The 15,163-nt window shown below is 40.9% G+C and overlaps 2 protein-coding genes across 2 annotated transcripts in view; both read left to right on the top strand.

The window, feature by feature from the left end:
* Positions 1–14,571, top strand: part of LOC118797675 — a 41,188-nt gene extending 26,617 nt beyond the window's left edge. The window contains exons 57-87 of the mRNA XM_036556951.1: positions 335–447; positions 574–680; positions 800–964; positions 1,067–1,266; positions 2,275–2,387; positions 2,514–2,620; positions 2,740–2,904; positions 3,007–3,206; positions 4,215–4,327; positions 4,454–4,560; positions 4,680–4,844; positions 4,947–5,146; positions 6,155–6,267; positions 6,394–6,500; positions 6,620–6,784; positions 6,887–7,086; positions 8,096–8,208; positions 8,335–8,441; positions 8,561–8,725; positions 8,828–9,027; positions 10,042–10,154; positions 10,281–10,387; positions 10,507–10,671; positions 10,774–10,973; positions 11,983–12,095; positions 12,222–12,328; positions 12,448–12,612; positions 12,715–12,914; positions 13,924–14,036; positions 14,163–14,269; positions 14,389–14,571. Coding sequence (XP_036412844.1) covers positions 335–447; positions 574–680; positions 800–964; positions 1,067–1,266; positions 2,275–2,387; positions 2,514–2,620; positions 2,740–2,904; positions 3,007–3,206; positions 4,215–4,327; positions 4,454–4,560; positions 4,680–4,844; positions 4,947–5,146; positions 6,155–6,267; positions 6,394–6,500; positions 6,620–6,784; positions 6,887–7,086; positions 8,096–8,208; positions 8,335–8,441; positions 8,561–8,725; positions 8,828–9,027; positions 10,042–10,154; positions 10,281–10,387; positions 10,507–10,671; positions 10,774–10,973; positions 11,983–12,095; positions 12,222–12,328; positions 12,448–12,612; positions 12,715–12,914; positions 13,924–14,036; positions 14,163–14,269; positions 14,389–14,571 — 4,498 coding nt within the window. The remainder of the gene's footprint in view (positions 1–334; positions 448–573; positions 681–799; positions 965–1,066; positions 1,267–2,274; positions 2,388–2,513; positions 2,621–2,739; positions 2,905–3,006; positions 3,207–4,214; positions 4,328–4,453; positions 4,561–4,679; positions 4,845–4,946; positions 5,147–6,154; positions 6,268–6,393; positions 6,501–6,619; positions 6,785–6,886; positions 7,087–8,095; positions 8,209–8,334; positions 8,442–8,560; positions 8,726–8,827; positions 9,028–10,041; positions 10,155–10,280; positions 10,388–10,506; positions 10,672–10,773; positions 10,974–11,982; positions 12,096–12,221; positions 12,329–12,447; positions 12,613–12,714; positions 12,915–13,923; positions 14,037–14,162; positions 14,270–14,388) is intronic.
* Positions 14,572–14,781: 210 nt separating this feature from the next.
* Positions 14,782–15,163, top strand: part of LOC118797674 (uncharacterized threonine-rich GPI-anchored glycoprotein PJ4664.02-like) — a 30,070-nt gene continuing 29,688 nt past the window's right edge. Inside the window, exon 1 of the mRNA XM_036556950.1 lies at positions 14,782–14,855. Coding sequence (XP_036412843.1) covers positions 14,806–14,855 — 50 coding nt within the window. The 5' untranslated portion in view covers positions 14,782–14,805. The remainder of the gene's footprint in view (positions 14,856–15,163) is intronic.

Here is a 15,163-nt window from a genome sequence, read left to right as displayed (position 1 = left end):
GGTTTAGGAAATGTAAGAGTTTGTCACACGTGAAAATGCTTCATTTAGATTGAATCTTCTTGGACAAGGCAGTAAATCACTTCTGTCCAGAAAAGATGTTGAATTTGTTGCAAATTGTGTTTCAAATATGCTGTTTTAGATTGAGTAACTCAATGCCTCTATTAATGTCTCTCTGAGATTATTATTATACTGTATCATTAGCTTTAAACTTTACTACACTGGATCTTGACCTCTTTCTGTAAATATCAACTCAGTAGCATCAACTTTATCCCTGAAGTTCAGCCTTGCCTCAAAACAAATGTTAACTTCAATCCACCCTTTCATTTCTTTTCAGTGTTGATGCATTAAGCACTGTTGCTGTGAACATGCCAGTAAATAGAAATCAGGAACTTGGGGCTGTTCTGGTGGCATACCTGAAGCAATCCATACAGCAAATCAATCAAACAGGTGCGTTACTTCTCAGAACAGTCACGCTCCAACACAGTCAACGATTAACCCTCAAGATTCTTCAGCTCATTCCTAATTTCGTACTTTCAAAACAAAGTACTGATTTGTACTCTTGATATTATGCAGGCTGCAGAGTGAACAACCAGACCGATGTAGACTGGCTCACTGTTAATCTTGGCCACTTCTCCAGCTACTTGTCATTCTCTCAGCTGGCACAATTCAACATTTCTTGGGTAAGTCCCCGTCTCTGACAACAGTTTTCTCAGTCTCCTTTACGTAATCATTGAGACCACATTGTATTTACACAATAGCTAGGTGAAACCACTAACAGCTGGTCACTGTCATATTGCAGTTTGGATCTTTGGACCTGCTGACCCCTAGCCAAGCAGCTGAACTCACTCTGAGCTCTGGCGCCCTCAACAGCACAAGTCAGATTGACCTAGTGTTCAATCAACTACAGAAAGGCGATGCTTTCACCAACGTGCATGACTTTCTCACAGTCCTCTCTGATCAGAAGGTAATTGAGACACACTGAAACCTCTAGTACAGGAATCTTTACAATTACAGCAAACATTGATCTTGACAAATTATTCTGTATTCTTGGGCTGCTTTTCTACAGGCTCCTGTTATCAACCCTGCAGTCAGAGATGTGATGATGAATCGAACCTTCAAGATCATCAGCATGAAGTTTTCACAGTTTCAGACATACGACTGGTATGACTGGTTTAAGGTCAAGCTCATCTCTCTCCTGCCCAGTTTCACTGCAGAGATGCTCACTAATGCAACATTAGGCATCAGCTGTACCAACTACCATGTCATGTAAGTGATATTTTATATTTCATTATTCAAATTTTGCAGGCCTTCGTATGCAATATTTTAAGGTCAGGAACCAAAAAAGAAAACCAAACCACGAACAGAATTCGACACAAAATAGGGAGTTGAATTAAGAACAGCATTGGAAGTCGCACTGGGTCAGGAAGACAATCACCTATTGGAGCAAGTATGGCACCTGAGACAACAAAAGGAACCAGGTCAAGGACAGGTTATGAAACCAAACTGAGGGTCAGGAATATGGTCTGTGTAAGGGTCAGGAATAGAAATTTCAACAGGATGAAAAAAGAGCCTAAATCACATATCAGAATGATGCTTGGTCAGGTAAATAATCAGCTCTGCCAGGGCCATGAATGAGAACTTGTTCAGGGTCAGAAGTGGAGTCTGGGTAAGGGTCAAAAGCAAAAACCATGGTAAGGGTCAGGAATGGAACTTAAGTCAGGAAATGGCCCCTTAACTATCAGCAGTGAAGACTAGGTTAGGTAAGGATCCTACTTAGGTCAGGGTCAAAAAACAATGTAATTCAAGGTCAGCGGCTGGAAATAATGTCAGAAAAAACTAATACATATTCGAGCCTGATGAAGATGAGAAATGATACCTTGATCAGGATCAGAGAGGGACCTAATTAGATGTCAATGACAGGAATGAAGTCGGGACCAAGGGGTTTAGGAAATGTAAGAGTTTGTCACACGTGAAAATGCTTCATTTAGATTGAATCTTCTTGGACAAGGCAGTAAATCACTTCTGTCCAGAAAAGATGTTGAATTTGTTGCAAATTGTGTTTCAAATATGCTGTTTTAGATTGAGTAACTCAATGCCTCTATTAATGTCTCTCTGAGATTATTATTATACTGTATCATTAGCTTTAAACTTTACTACACTGGATCTTGACCTCTTTCTGTAAATATCAACTCAGTAGCATCAACTTTATCCCTGAAGTTCAGCCTTGCCTCAAAACAAATGTTAACTTCAATCCACCCTTTCATTTCTTTTCAGTGTTGATGCATTAAGCACTGTTGCTGTGAACATGCCAGTAAATAGAAATCAGGAACTTGGGGCTGTTCTGGTGGCATACCTGAAGCAATCCATACAGCAAATCAATCAAACAGGTGCGTTACTTCTCAGAACAGTCACGCTCCAACACAGTCAACGATTAACCCTCAAGATTCTTCAGCTCATTCCTAATTTCGTACTTTCAAAACAAAGTACTGATTTGTACTCTTGATATCATGCAGGCTGCAGAGTGAACAACCAGACAGATGCAGACTGGCTCACTGTTAATCTTGGCCACTTCTCCAGCTACTTGTCATTCTCTCAGCTGGCACAATTCAACATTTCTTGGGTAAGTCCCCGTCTCTGACAACAGTTTTCTCAGTCTCCTTTACGTAATCATTGAGACCACATTGTATTTACACAATAGCTAGGTGAAACCACTAACAGCTGGTCACTGTCATATTGCAGTTTGGATCTTTGGACCTGCTGACCCCTAGCCAAGCAGCTGAACTCACTCTGAGCTCTGGCGCCCTCAACAGCACAAGTCAGATTGACCTAGTGTTCAATCAACTACAGAAAGGCGATGCTTTCACCAACGTGCATGACTTTCTCACAGTCCTCTCTGATCAGAAGGTAATTGAGACACACTGAAACCTCTAGTACAGGAATCTTTACAAATACAGCAAACATTGATCTTGACAAATTATTCTGTATTCTTGGGCTGCTTTTCTACAGGCTCCTGTTATCAACCCTGCAGTCAGAGATGTGATGATGAATCGAACCTTCAAGATCATCAGCATGAAGTTTTCACAGTTTCAGACATACGACTGGTATGACTGGTTTAAGGTCAAGCTCATCTCTCTCCTGCCCAGTTTCACTGCAGAGATGCTCACTAATGCAACATTAGGCATCAGCTGTACCAACTACCACGTCATGTAAGTGATATTTTATATTTCATTATTCAAATTTTGCAGGCCTTCGTATGCAATATTTTAAGGTCAGGAACCAAAAAAGAAAACCAAACCACGAACAGAATTCGACACAAAATAGGGAGTTGAATTAAGAACAGCATTGGAAGTCGCACTGGGTCAGGAAGACAATCACCTATTGGAGCAAGTATGGCACCTGAGACAACAAAAGGAACCAGGTCAAGGACAGGTTATGAAACCAAACTGAGGGTCAGGAATATGGTCTGTGTAAGGGTCAGGAATAGAAATTTCAACAGGATGAAAAAAGAGCCTAAATCACATATCAGAATGATGCTTGGTCAGGTAAATAATCAGCTCTGCCAGGGCCATGAATGAGAACTTGTTCAGGGTCAGAAGTGGAGTCTGGGTAAGGGTCAAAAGCAAAAACCATGGTAAGGGTCAGGAATGGAACTTAAGTCAGGAAATGGCCCCTTAACTATCAGCAGTGAAGACTAGGTTAGGTAAGGATCCTACTTAGGTCAGGGTCAAAAAACAATGTAATTCAAGGTCAGCGGCTGGAAATAATGTCAGAAAAAACTAGTACATATTCGAGCCTGATCAAGATGAGAAATGATACCTTGATCAGGATCAGAGAGGGACCTAATTAAACGTCAATGACAGGAATGAAGTCGGGACCAAGGGGTTTAGGAAATGTAAGAGTTTGTCACACGTGAAAATGCTTCATTTAGATTGAATCTTCTTGGACAAGGCAGTAAATCACTTCTGTCCAGAAAAGATGTTGAATTTGTTGCAAATTGTGTTTCAAATATGCTGTTTTAGATTGAGTAACTCAATGCCTCTATTAATGTCTCTCTGAGATTATTATTATACTGTATCATTAGCTTTAAACTTTACTACACTGGATCTTGACCTCTTTCTGTAAATATCAACTCAGTAGCATCAACTTTATCCCTGAAGTTCAGCCTTGCCTCAAAACAAATGTTAACTTCAATCCACCCTTTCATTTCTTTTCAGTGTTGATGCATTAAGCACTGTTGCTGTGAACATGCCAGTAAATAGAAATCAGGAACTTGGGGCTGTTCTGGTGGCATACCTGAAGCAATCCATACAGCAAATCAATCAAACAGGTGCGTTACTTCTCAGAACAGTCACGCTCCAACACAGTCAACGATTAACCCTCAAGATTCTTCAGCTCATTCCTAATTTCGTACTTTCAAAACAAAGTACTGATTTGTACTCTTGATATCATGCAGGCTGCAGAGTGAACAACCAGACAGATGCAGACTGGCTCACTGTTAATCTTGGCCACTTCTCCAGCTACTTGTCATTCTCTCAGCTGGCACAATTCAACATTTCTTGGGTAAGTCCCCGTCTCTGACAACAGTTTTCTCAGTCTCCTTTACGTAATCATTGAGACCACATTGTATTTACACAATAGCTAGGTGAAACCACTAACAGCTGGTCACTGTCATATTGCAGTTTGGATCTTTGGACCTGCTGACCCCTAGCCAAGCAGCTGAACTCACTCTGAGCTCTGGCGCCCTCAACAGCACAAGTCAGATTGACCTAGTGTTCAATCAACTACAGAAAGGCGATGCTTTCATGAACGTGCATGACTTTCTCACAGTCCTCTCTGATCAGAAGGTAATTGAGACACACTGAAACCTCTAGTACAGGAATCTTTACAAATACAGCAAACATTGATCTTGACAAATTATTCTGTATTCTTGGGCTGCTTTTCTACAGGCTCCTGTTATCAACCCTGCAGTCAGAGATGTGATGATGAATCGAACCTTCAAGATCATCAGCATGAAGTTTTCACAGTTTCAGACATACGACTGGTATGACTGGTTTAAGGTCAAGCTCATCTCTCTCCTGCCCAGTTTCACTGCAGAGATGCTCACTAATGCAACATTAGGCATCAGCTGTACCAACTACCACGTCATGTAAGTGATATTTTATATTTCATTATTCAAATTTTGCAGGCCTTCGTATGCAATATTTTAAGGTCAGGAACCAAAAAAGAAAACCAAACCACGAACAGAATTCGACACAAAATAGGGAGTTGAATTAAGAACAGCATTGGAAGTCGCACTGGGTCAGGAAGACAATCACCTATTGGAGCAAGTATGGCACCTGAGACAACAAAAGGAACCAGGTCAAGGACAGGTTATGAAACCAAACTGAGGGTCAGGAATATGGTCTGTGTAAGGGTCAGGAATAGAAATTTCAACAGGATGAAAAAAGAGCCTAAATCACATATCAGAATGATGCTTGGTCAGGTAAATAATCAGCTCTGCCAGGGCCATGAATGAGAACTTGTTCAGGGTCAGAAGTGGAGTCTGGGTAAGGGTCAAAAGCAAAAACCATGGTAAGGGTCAGGAATGGAACTTAAGTCAGGAAATGGCCCCTTAACTATCAGCAGTGAAGACTAGGTTAGGTAAGGATCCTACTTAGGTCAGGGTCAAAAAACAATGTAATTCAAGGTCAGCGGCTGGAAATAATGTCAGAAAAAACTAATACATATTCGAGCCTGATCAAGATGAGAAATGATACCTTGATCAGGATCAGAGAGGGACCTAATTAGACGTCAATGACAGGAATGAAGTCGGGACCAAGGGGTTTAGGAAATGTAAGAGTTTGTCACACGTGAAAATGCTTCATTTAGATTGAATCTTCTTGGACAAGGCAGTAAATCACTTCTGTCCAGAAAAGATGTTGAATTTGTTGCAAATTGTGTTTCAAATATGCTGTTTTAGATTGAGTAACTCAATGCCTCTATTAATGTCTCTCTGAGATTATTATTATACTGTATCATTAGCTTTAAACTTTACTACACTGGATCTTGACCTCTTTCTGTAAATATCAACTCAGTAGCATCAACTTTATCCCTGAAGTTCAGCCTTGCCTCAAAACAAATGTTAACTTCAATCCACCCTTTCATTTCTTTTCAGTGTTGATGCATTAAGCACTGTTGCTGTGAACATGCCAGTAAATAGAAATCAGGAACTTGGGGCTGTTCTGGTGGCATACCTGAAGCAATCCATACAGCAAATCAATCAAACAGGTGCGTTACTTCTCAGAACAGTCACGCTCCAACACAGTCAACGATTAACCCTCAAGATTCTTCAGCTCATTCCTAATTTCGTACTTTCAAAACAAAGTACTGATTTGTACTCTTGATATCATGCAGGCTGCAGAGTGAACAACCAGACAGATGCAGACTGGCTCACTGTTAATCTTGGCCACTTCTCCAGCTACTTGTCATTCTCTCAGCTGGCACAATTCAACATTTCTTGGGTAAGTCCCCGTCTCTGACAACAGTTTTCTCAGTCTCCTTTACGTAATCATTGAGACCACATTGTATTTACACAATAGCTAGGTGAAACCACTAACAGCTGGTCACTGTCATATTGCAGTTTGGATCTTTGGACCTGCTGACCCCTAGCCAAGCAGCTGAACTCACTCTGAGCTCTGGCGCCCTCAACAGCACAAGTCAGATTGACCTAGTGTTCAATCAACTACAGAAAGGCGATGCTTTCATGAACGTGCATGACTTTCTCACAGTCCTCTCTGATCAGAAGGTAATTGAGACACACTGAAACCTCTAGTACAGGAATCTTTACAAATACAGCAAACATTGATCTTGACAAATTATTCTGTATTCTTGGGCTGCTTTTCTACAGGCTCCTGTTATCAACCCTGCAGTCAGAGATGTGATGATGAATCGAACCTTCAAGATCATCAGCATGAAGTTTTCACAGTTTCAGACATACGACTGGTATGACTGGTTTAAGGTCAAGCTCATCTCTCTCCTGCCCAGTTTCACTGCAGAGATGCTCACTAATGCAACATTAGGCATCAGCTGTACCAACTACCACGTCATGTAAGTGATATTTTATATTTCATTATTCAAATTTTGCAGGCCTTCGTATGCAATGTTTTAAGGTCAGGAACCAAAAAAACAAAAACAAACCACGAACAGAATTCGACACAAAATAGGGAGTTGAATTAAGAACAGCATTGGAAGTCGCACTGGGTCAGGAAGACAATCACCTATTGGAGCAAGTATGGCACCTGAGACAACAAAAGGAACCAGGTCAAGGACAGGTTATGAAACCAAACTGAGGGTCAGGAATATGGTCTGTGTAAGGGTCAGGAATAGAAATTTCAACAGGATGAAAAAAGAGCCTAAATCACATATCAGAATGATGCTTGGTCAGGTAAATAATCAGCTCTGCCAGGGCCATGAATGAGAACTTGTTCAGGGTCAGAAGTGGAGTCTGGGTAAGGGTCAAAAGCAAAAACCATGGTAAGGGTCAGGAATGGAACTTAAGTCAGGAAATGGCCCCTTAACTATCAGCAGTGAAGACTAGGTTAGGTAAGGATCCTACTTAGGTCAGGGTCAAAAAACAATGTAATTCAAGGTCAGCGGCTGGAAATAATGTCAGAAAAAACTAGTACATATTCGAGCCTGATCAAGATGAGAAATGATACCTTGATCAGGATCAGAGAGGGACCTAATTAGACGTCAATGACAGGAATGAAGTCGGGACCAAGGGGTTTAGGAAATGTAAGAGTTTGTCACACGTGAAAATGCTTCATTTAGATTGAATCTTCTTGGACAAGGCAGTAAATCACTTCTGTCCAGAAAAGATGTTGAATTTGTTGCAAATTGTGTTTCAAATATGCTGTTTTAGATTGAGTAACTCAATGCCTCTATTAATGTCTCTCTGAGATTATTATTATACTGTATCATTAGCTTTAAACTTTACTACACTGGATCTTGACCTCTTTCTGTAAATATCAACTCAGTAGCATCAACTTTATCCCTGAAGTTCAGCCTTGCCTCAAAACAAATGTTAACTTCAATCCACCCTTTCATTTCTTTTCAGTGTTGATGCATTAAGCACTGTTGCTGTGAACATGCCAGTAAATAGAAATCAGGAACTTGGGGCTGTTCTGGTGGCATACCTGAAGCAATCCATACAGCAAATCAATCAAACAGGTGCGTTACTTCTCAGAACAGTCACGCTCCAACACAGTCAACGATTAACCCTCAAGATTCTTCAGCTCATTCCTAATTTCGTACTTTCAAAACAAAGTACTGATTTGTACTCTTGATATCATGCAGGCTGCAGAGTGAACAACCAGACAGATGCAGACTGGCTCACTGTTAATCTTGGCCACTTCTCCAGCTACTTGTCATTCTCTCAGCTGGCACAATTCAACATTTCTTGGGTAAGTCCCCGTCTCTGACAACAGTTTTCTCAGTCTCCTTTACGTAATCATTGAGACCACATTGTATTTACACAATAGCTAGGTGAAACCACTAACAGCTGGTCACTGTCATATTGCAGTTTGGATCTTTGGACCTGCTGACCCCTAGCCAAGCAGCTGAACTCACTCTGAGCTCTGGCGCCCTCAACAGCACAAGTCAGATTGACCTAGTGTTCAATCAACTACAGAAAGGCGATGCTTTCACCAACGTGCATGACTTTCTCACAGTCCTCTCTGATCAGAAGGTAATTGAGACACACTGAAACCTCTAGTACAGGAATCTTTACAATTACAGCAAACATTGATCTTGACAAATTATTCTGTATTCTTGGGCTGCTTTTCTACAGGCTCCTGTTATCAACCCTGCAGTCAGAGATGTGATGATGAATCGAACCTTCAAGATCATCAGCATGAAGTTTTCACAGTTTCAGACATACGACTGGTATGACTGGTTTAAGGTCAAGCTCATCTCTCTCCTGCCCAGTTTCACTGCAGAGATGCTCACTAATGCAACATTAGGCATCAGCTGTACCAACTACCACGTCATGTAAGTGATATTTTATATTTCATTATTCAAATTTTGCAGGCCTTCGTATGCAATGTTTTAAGGTCAGGAACCAAAAAAACAAAAACAAACCACGAACAGAATTCGACACAAAATAGGGAGTTGAATTAAGAACAGCATTGGAAGTCGCACTGGGTCAGGAAGACAATCACCTATTGGAGCAAGTATGGCACCTGAGACAACAAAAGGAACCAGGTCAAGGACAGGTTATGAAACCAAACTGAGGGTCAGGAATATGGTCTGTGTAAGGGTCAGGAATAGAAATTTCAACAGGATGAAAAAAGAGCCTAAATCACATATCAGAATGATGCTTGGTCAGGTAAATAATCAGCTCTGCCAGGGCCATGAATGAGAACTTGTTCAGGGTCAGAAGTGGAGTCTGGGTAAGGGTCAAAAGCAAAAACCATGGTAAGGGTCAGGAATGGAACTTAAGTCAGGAAATGGCCCCTTAACTATCAGCAGTGAAGACTAGGTTAGGTAAGGATCCTACTTAGGTCAGGGTCAAAAAACAATGTAATTCAAGGTCAGCGGCTGGAAATAATGTCAGAAAAAACTAGTACATATTCGAGCCTGATCAAGATGAGAAATGATACCTTGATCAGGATCAGAGAGGGACCTAATTAGACGTCAATGACAGGAATGAAGTCGGGACCAAGGGGTTTAGGAAATGTAAGAGTTTGTCACACGTGAAAATGCTTCATGGTCTTTAGATTGAATCTTCTTGGAAAAGGCAGTAAATCACTTCTGTCCAGAAAAGATGTTGAACTTGTCGCAAATTGTGTTTCAAATATGCTGTTTTAGATTGAGTAACTCAATGCCTCTATTAATGTCTCTCTGAGATTATTATTATACTGTATCATTAGCTTTAAACTTTACTACACTGGATCTTGACCTCTTTCTGTAAATATCAACTCAGTAGCATCAACTTTATCCCTGAAGTTCAGCCTTGCCTCAAAACAAATGTTAACTTCAATCCACCCTTTCATTTCTTTTCAGTGTTGATGCATTAAGCACTGTTGCTGTGAACATGCCAGTAAATAGAAATCAGGAACTTGGGGCTGTTCTGGTGGCATACCTGAAGCAATCCATACAGCAAATCAATCAAACAGGTGCGTTACTTCTCAGAACAGTCACGCTCCAACACAGTCAACGATTAACCCTCAAGATTCTTCAGCTCATTCCTAATTTCGTACTTTCAAAACAAAGTACTGATTTGTACTCTTGATATCATGCAGGCTGCAGAGTGAACAACCAGACAGATGCAGACTGGCTCACTGTTAATCTTGGCCACTTCTCCAGCTACTTGTCATTCTCTCAGCTGGCACAATTCAACATTTCTTGGGTAAGTCCCCGTCTCTGACAACAGTTTTCTCAGTCTCCTTTACGTAATCATTGAGACCACATTGTATTTACACAATAGCTAGGTGAAACCACTAACAGCTGGTCACTGTCATATTGCAGTTTGGATCTTTGGACCTGCTGACCCCTAGCCAAGCAGCTGAACTCACTCTGAGCTCTGGCGCCCTCAACAGCACAAGTCAGATTGACCTAGTGTTCAATCAACTACAGAAAGGCGATGCTTTCACCAACGTGCATGACTTTCTCACAGTCCTCTCTGATCAGAAGGTAATTGAGACACACTGAAACCTCTAGTACAGGAATCTTTACAATTACAGCAAACATTGATCTTGACAAATTATTCTGTATTCTTGGGCTGCTTTTCTACAGGCTCCTGTTATCAACCCTGCAGTCAGAGATGTGATGATGAATCGAACCTTCAAGATCATCAGCATGAAGTTTTCACAGTTTCAGACATACGACTGGTATGACTGGTTTAAGGTCAAGCTCATCTCTCTCCTGCCCAGTTTCACTGCAGAGATGCTCACTAATGCAACATTAGGCATCAGCTGTACCAACTACCACGTCATGTAAGTGATATTTTATATTTCATTATTCAAATTTTGCAGGCCTTCGTATGCAATGTTTTAAGGTCAGGAACCAAAAAAACAAAAACAAACCACGAACAGAATTCGACACAAAATAGGGAGTTGAATTAAGAACAGCATTGGAAGTCGCACTGGGTCAGGAAGACAATCACCTATTGGAGCAAGTATGGCACCTGAGACAACAAAAGGAACCAGGTCAAGGACAGGTTATGAAACCAAACTGAGGGTCAGGAATATGGTCTGTGTAAGGGTCAGGAATAGAAATTTCAACAGGATGAAAAAAGAGCCTAAATCACATATCAGAATGATGCTTGGTCAGGTAAATAATCAGCTCTGCCAGGGCCATGAATGAGAACTTGTTCAGGGTCAGAAGTGGAGTCTGGGTAAGGGTCAAAAGCAAAAACGATGGTAAGGGTCAGGAATGGAACTTAAGTCAGGAAATGGCCCCTTAACTATCAGCAGTGAAGACTAGGTTAGGTAAGGATCCTACTTAGGTCAGGGTCAAAAAACAATGTAATTCAAGGTCAGCGGCTGGAAATAATGTCAGAAAAAACTAATACATATTCGAGCCTGATCAAGATGAGAAATGATACCTTGATCAGGATCAGAGAGGGACCTAATTAGACGTCAATGACAGGAATGAAGTCGGGACCAAGGGGTTTAGGAAATGTAAGAGTTTGTCACACGTGAAAATGCTTCATTTAGATTGAATCTTCTTGGACAAGGCAGTAAATCACTTCTGTCCAGAAAAGATGTTGAATTTGTTGCAAATTGTGTTTCAAATATGCTGTTTTAGATTGAGTAACTCAATGCCTCTATTAATGTCTCTCTGAGATTATTATTATACTGTATCATTAGCTTTAAACTTTACTACACTGGATCTTGACCTCTTTCTGTAAATATCAACTCAGTAGCATCAACTTTATCCCTGAAGTTCAGCCTTGCCTCAAAACAAATGTTAACTTCAATCCACCCTTTCATTTCTTTTCAGTGTTGATGCATTAAGCACTGTTGCTGTGAACATGCCAGTAAATAGAAATCAGGAACTTGGGGCTGTTCTGGTGGCATACCTGAAGCAATCCATACAGCAAATCAATCAAACAGGTGCGTTACTTCTCAGAACAGTCACGCTCCAACACAGTCAACGATTAACCCTCAAGATTCTTCAGCTCATTCCTAATTTCGTACTTTCAAAACAAAGTACTGATTTGTACTCTTGATATCATGCAGGCTGCAGAGTGAACAACCAGACAGATGCAGACTGGCTCACTGTTAATCTTGGCCACTTCTCCAGCTACTTGTCATTCTCTCAGCTGGCACAATTCAACATTTCTTGGGTAAGTCCCCGTCTCTGACAACAGTTTTCTCAGTCTCCTTTACGTAATCATTGAGACCACATTGTATTTACACAATAGCTAGGTGAAACCACTAACAGCTGGTCACTGTCATATTGCAGTTTGGATCTTTGGACCTGCTGACCCCTAGCCAAGCAGCTGAACTCACTCTGAGCTCTGGCGCCCTCAACAGCACAAGTCAGATTGACCTAGTGTTCAATCAACTACAGAAAGGCGATGCTTTCACCAACGTGCATGACTTTCTCACAGTCCTCTCTGATCAGAAGGTAATTGAGACACACTGAAACCTCTAGTACAGGAATCTTTACAATTACAACAAACATTGATCTTGACAAATTATTCTGTATTCTTGGGCTGCTTTTCTACAGGCTCCTGTTATCAACCCTGCAGTCAGAGATGTGATGATGAATCGAACCTTCAAGATCATCAGCATGAAGTTTTCACAGTTTCAGACATACGACTGGTATGACTGGTTTAAGGTCAAGCTCATCTCTCTCCTGCCCAGTTTCACTGCAGAGATGCTCACTAATGCAACATTAGGCATCAGCTGTACCAACTACCACGTCATGTAAGTGATATTTTATATTTCATTATTCAAATTTTGCAGGCCTTCGTATGCAATGTTTTAAGGTCAGGAACCAAAAAAACAAAAACAAACCACGAACAGAATTCGACACAAAATAGGGAGTTGAATTAAGAACAGCATTGGAAGTCGCACTGGGTCAGGAAGACAATCACCTATTGGAGCAAGTATGGCACCTGAGACAACAAAAGGAACCAGGTCAAGGACAGGTTATGAAACCAAACTGAGGGTCAGGAATATGGTCTGTGTAAGGGTCAGGAATAGAAATTTCAACAGGATGAAAAAAGAGCCTAAATCACATATCAGAATGATGCTTGGTCAGGTAAATAATCAGCTCTGCCAGGGCCATGAATGAGAACTTGTTCAGGGTCAGAAGTGGAGTCTGGGTAAGGGTCAAAAGCAAAAACGATGGTAAGGGTCAGGAATGGAACTTAAGTCAGGAAATGGCCCCTTAACTATCAGCAGTGAAGACTAGGTTAGGTAAGGATCCTACTTAGGTCAGGGTCAAAAAACAATGTAATTCAAGGTCAGCGGCTGGAAATAATGTCAGAAAAAACTAGTACATATTCGAGCCTGATCAAGATGAGAAATGATACCTTGATCAGGATCAGAGAGGGACCTAATTAAACGTCAATGACAGGAATGAAGTCGGGACCAAGGGGTTTAGGAAATGTAAGAGTTTGTCACACGTGAAAATGCTTCATTTAGATTGAATCTTCTTGGACAAGGCAGTAAATCACTTCTGTCCAGAAAAGATGTTGAATTTGTTGCAAATTGTGTTTCAAATATGCTGTTTTAGATTGAGTAACTCAATGCCTCTATTAATGTCTCTCTGAGATTATTATTATACTGTATCATTAGCTTTAAACTTTACTACACTGGATCTTGACCTCTTTCTGTAAATATCAACTCAGTAGCATCAACTTTATCCCTGAAGTTCAGCCTTGCCTCAAAACAAATGTTAACTTCAATCCACCCTTTCATTTCTTTTCAGTGTTGATGCATTAAGCACTGTTGCTGTGAACATGCCAGTAAATAGAAATCAGGAACTTGGGGCTGTTCTGGTGGCATACCTGAAGCAATCCATACAGCAAATCAATCAAACAGGTGCGTTACTTCTCAGAACAGTCACGCTCCAACACAGTCAACGATTAACCCTCAAGATTCTTCAGCTCATTCCTAATTTCGTACTTTCAAAACAAAGTACTGATTTGTACTCTTGATATCATGCAGGCTGCAGAGTGAACAACCAGACAGATGCAGACTGGCTCACTGTTAATCTTGGCCACTTCTCCAGCTACTTGTCATTCTCTCAGCTGGCACAATTCAACATTTCTTGGGTAAGTCCCCGTCTCTGACAACAGTTTTCTCAGTCTCCTTTACGTAATCATTGAGACCACATTGTATTTACACAATAGCTAGGTGAAACCACTAACAGCTGGTCACTGTCATATTGCAGTTTGGATCTTTGGACCTGCTGACCCCTAGCCAAGCAGCTGAACTCACTCTGAGCTCTGGCGCCCTCAACAGCACAAGTCAGATTGACCTAGTGTTCAATCAACTACAGAAAGGCGATGCTTTCACCAACGTGCATGAGTTTCTCTCAGTCTTCTCTGTTCAGAAGGTAACTGATACACACTGAAACCTCTAGTACACAAATCATGACAATTACAAAAAACATTGATCTTGACAAATTATTCTGTATTCTTGGGCTGCTTTTCTACAGGCTCCTGTTATCAACCCTGCAGTCAGAGATGTGATGATGAATCGAACCTTCAAGATCATCAGCATGAAGTTTTCACAGTTTCAGACATACGACTGGTATGACTGGTTTAAGGTCAAGCTCATCTCTCTCCTGCCCAGTTTCACTGCAGAGATGCTCACTAATGCAACATTAGGCATCAGCTGCACCAACTACCATGTAATGTAAGTGATATTTTATATTTCATTATTCAAATTTTTCCAGGCTGTTGTATGCAAATTTTAAAGTCAGGAAGCAAAGAGTAACCGAAACACAGACAAAACTGGACAAAAAAACAGGGAGCTGAACTTTGAAGAGAACTGGAACTTGCTCTGGGTCAGGAAGACAATCGACTGTTGAATTGAAAGATGTTGAATTTGTTGCAAATTGTGTTTTAAATATGCTGTGCAGATTGAGTGTCTCAATGCCTCTATCAATGTCTATCTGACTTTACTACACAGGCGTCTTGACCTCTTTCTGTAAATATCAACTC

Source organism: Colossoma macropomum, unplaced genomic scaffold, assembly GCF_904425465.1.
Source record: "Colossoma macropomum unplaced genomic scaffold, Colossoma_macropomum, whole genome shotgun sequence".
NCBI lineage: Eukaryota > Metazoa > Chordata > Actinopteri > Characiformes > Serrasalmidae > Colossoma > Colossoma macropomum.
Note: the sequence above shows the minus strand (reverse complement) of the source record. Positions and strands in the feature narration are given on the sequence as shown.